This window comes from Otolemur garnettii, unplaced genomic scaffold, assembly GCF_000181295.1.
Source record: "Otolemur garnettii isolate 467f Iridium unplaced genomic scaffold, OtoGar3 scaffold00092, whole genome shotgun sequence".
Classification (NCBI taxonomy): domain Eukaryota; kingdom Metazoa; phylum Chordata; class Mammalia; order Primates; family Galagidae; genus Otolemur; species Otolemur garnettii.
The window spans coordinates 6,177,796-6,179,752 of NW_003852487.1; the positions used below are offsets into that span (position 1 = coordinate 6,177,796).

A 1,957-nucleotide genomic window follows, 5' to 3' on the forward strand; every position below is an offset into this window, starting at 1 on the left:
GGCCAGAAGGGCCATTATTAAAAGGTCCAAAAACAACAGATGTTACTATAGGTCAGTGGTTCTCAACCTTCCTAATGCCACAAGCCTTTAATACAGTTCCTATGGGTCTCACCCCACAGGTTGAGAATGACTGGTATAGATGCAATGAAAAAGGAATACTTTTTTTTTTCTTTTTTTTGAGACAGCCTCAAGCTGTCGCCCTGGGTAGAATGCTGTGGCATCATAGCTCACAGCAACCTCCAACTCTTGGGCTTAAGCAATTCTCTTGCCTCAGCCTCCCAAGAGCTGGGACTACAGGTGCCTGCCACAAAGCCCAGCCATTTTTTGGTTGTAGTTGTCACTGTTGTTTGGCAGGCCTGGGCTGGATTTGAACCCACCACCTCTGGTGTATGTGGCTGGCACCTTAGCCGTTTGAGCTACAGGTGCCAAGCCAAGAAAGGAACACTCATATACCGTGGGCGGAAACGTAAATAAGTACAACCTCTATGGAGATTAGTATGAGAGGTCTCAAAGAATTAAAGGTAGATCTACTATGTGATCATATAATCCCACTACTAGTTATCTACTAATAGGAAAAGAAATTATTAAATCAAAAAGATACCTGTATTTATATGTTTATCACAGCACAATTCACAACTGCAAAAATACAGAATTAACCTAAGTGCCCATTAATTGATGAGTGGATAAAAAAAAGTGGTATATGTACATCATAGGGTACAACTCAGGGAAAAGAAAGAATCAAATAATGTCTTTTACAACAACTTGGATGGAATTAGAGGCCATTTATCCTAAGTGGACAGAAAAGTAAATGCTATATGTGATCATTTATACATGAGAACTGAACTATGTCTACTCAAGGGCATACAGAGGGGTATGATGGCCTGGACATTGGAGACTTACAAAGGGGAAAAGTAGGAGAGGGTGAGGGATGAAAAATTACCAACAAAGTACAATGTACAGTACTCAAGTGATGAGTACACCAAAAACCCAGACTCCAACATGATACAATATATACATATACTAGAATTCAACTTACATCCCTTAAATCTATTAAAATTAAAAAAAAAAAAATCAATGAAGAAAAAGCATTAAAAGTAGTGCTGTGAATGGACGAGTAAGTGAGAAGGGATGGGGGTAAGAAGTTAATCTTTATAAGCTTAGTAACATTAATCTTATAACCATACATATAAATTACATACATATCCTTTTACATATCAACTCCTTATAATGACCTAATATGACCACAACAAGCCAAAGAGAATACCTTGGGGTGAGGAAAGATGCTCTTGCAGCTTCTCCTGAGAAAGGAGTCCAAAGTAGCTGAGGACAACATACTTTGTTTCATAGTGAAATCCTAGAGGCACAGTAGTAGAGGACGCCATTGAACTGGCTGGCAGAACTCCAAAAAGGTCTACTTAACAGGTGTGTAAAACCTAAAAACATAGAAAGTATTTTTTCAGTTTGAAGTTTATTACATGCCAGACATTTTCCCATTGACTCCAGTCATTCAACTAAATATAAAAATAAATGTTTCCCAGACTTTTCTTTCTAACAATCTTAAAAAATATAACTGTTGGGTTCAGTGCTGGTAGCTCAGTGGTTATGGCACCAGCCACATAAACCCAGGCAGACAGGTTCGAACCCAGACTGGGCCAGCTAAACAACAATAACTACAACAAAACAAACAAACAGCAACAAAAAAAAAATAGCCGGGTGTTCTGGTGTGCATTTGTAGTCCCAGCTACTCGGGAGCCTGAGGCAAGAGAATCACTTAAGCCCAAGAGTTTGAGGTTGCTGTGAGCTGCGATGCCACAGCACTCTACCAAGGGACAACATAGTAGGACTGTCTTTTTCTTTTTTTTGAGACGGAGCCTCAAGCTATCCCCCTGGGTAGAGTGCCATGGCATCACGCTCACAGCAACCTCCAACTGCTGGGCTCAAGCGAGTCTCCTGCCTC

General features: G+C 40.3%; 1 protein-coding gene across 2 annotated transcripts in view; it reads right to left on the reverse strand.

Moving 5' to 3' along the window:
* Positions 1–1,957, reverse strand: part of BCL2L13 (BCL2 like 13) — a 104,896-nt gene that overhangs the window by 82,839 nt on the left and 20,100 nt on the right. For both annotated transcript variants that reach the window (XM_003795465.3, XM_023516548.1), the window contains exon 2: positions 1,265–1,433. In XM_003795465.3, coding sequence (XP_003795513.1) covers positions 1,265–1,382 — 118 coding nt within the window. In that variant the 5' untranslated portion in view covers positions 1,383–1,433. The remainder of the gene's footprint in view (positions 1–1,264; positions 1,434–1,957) is intronic.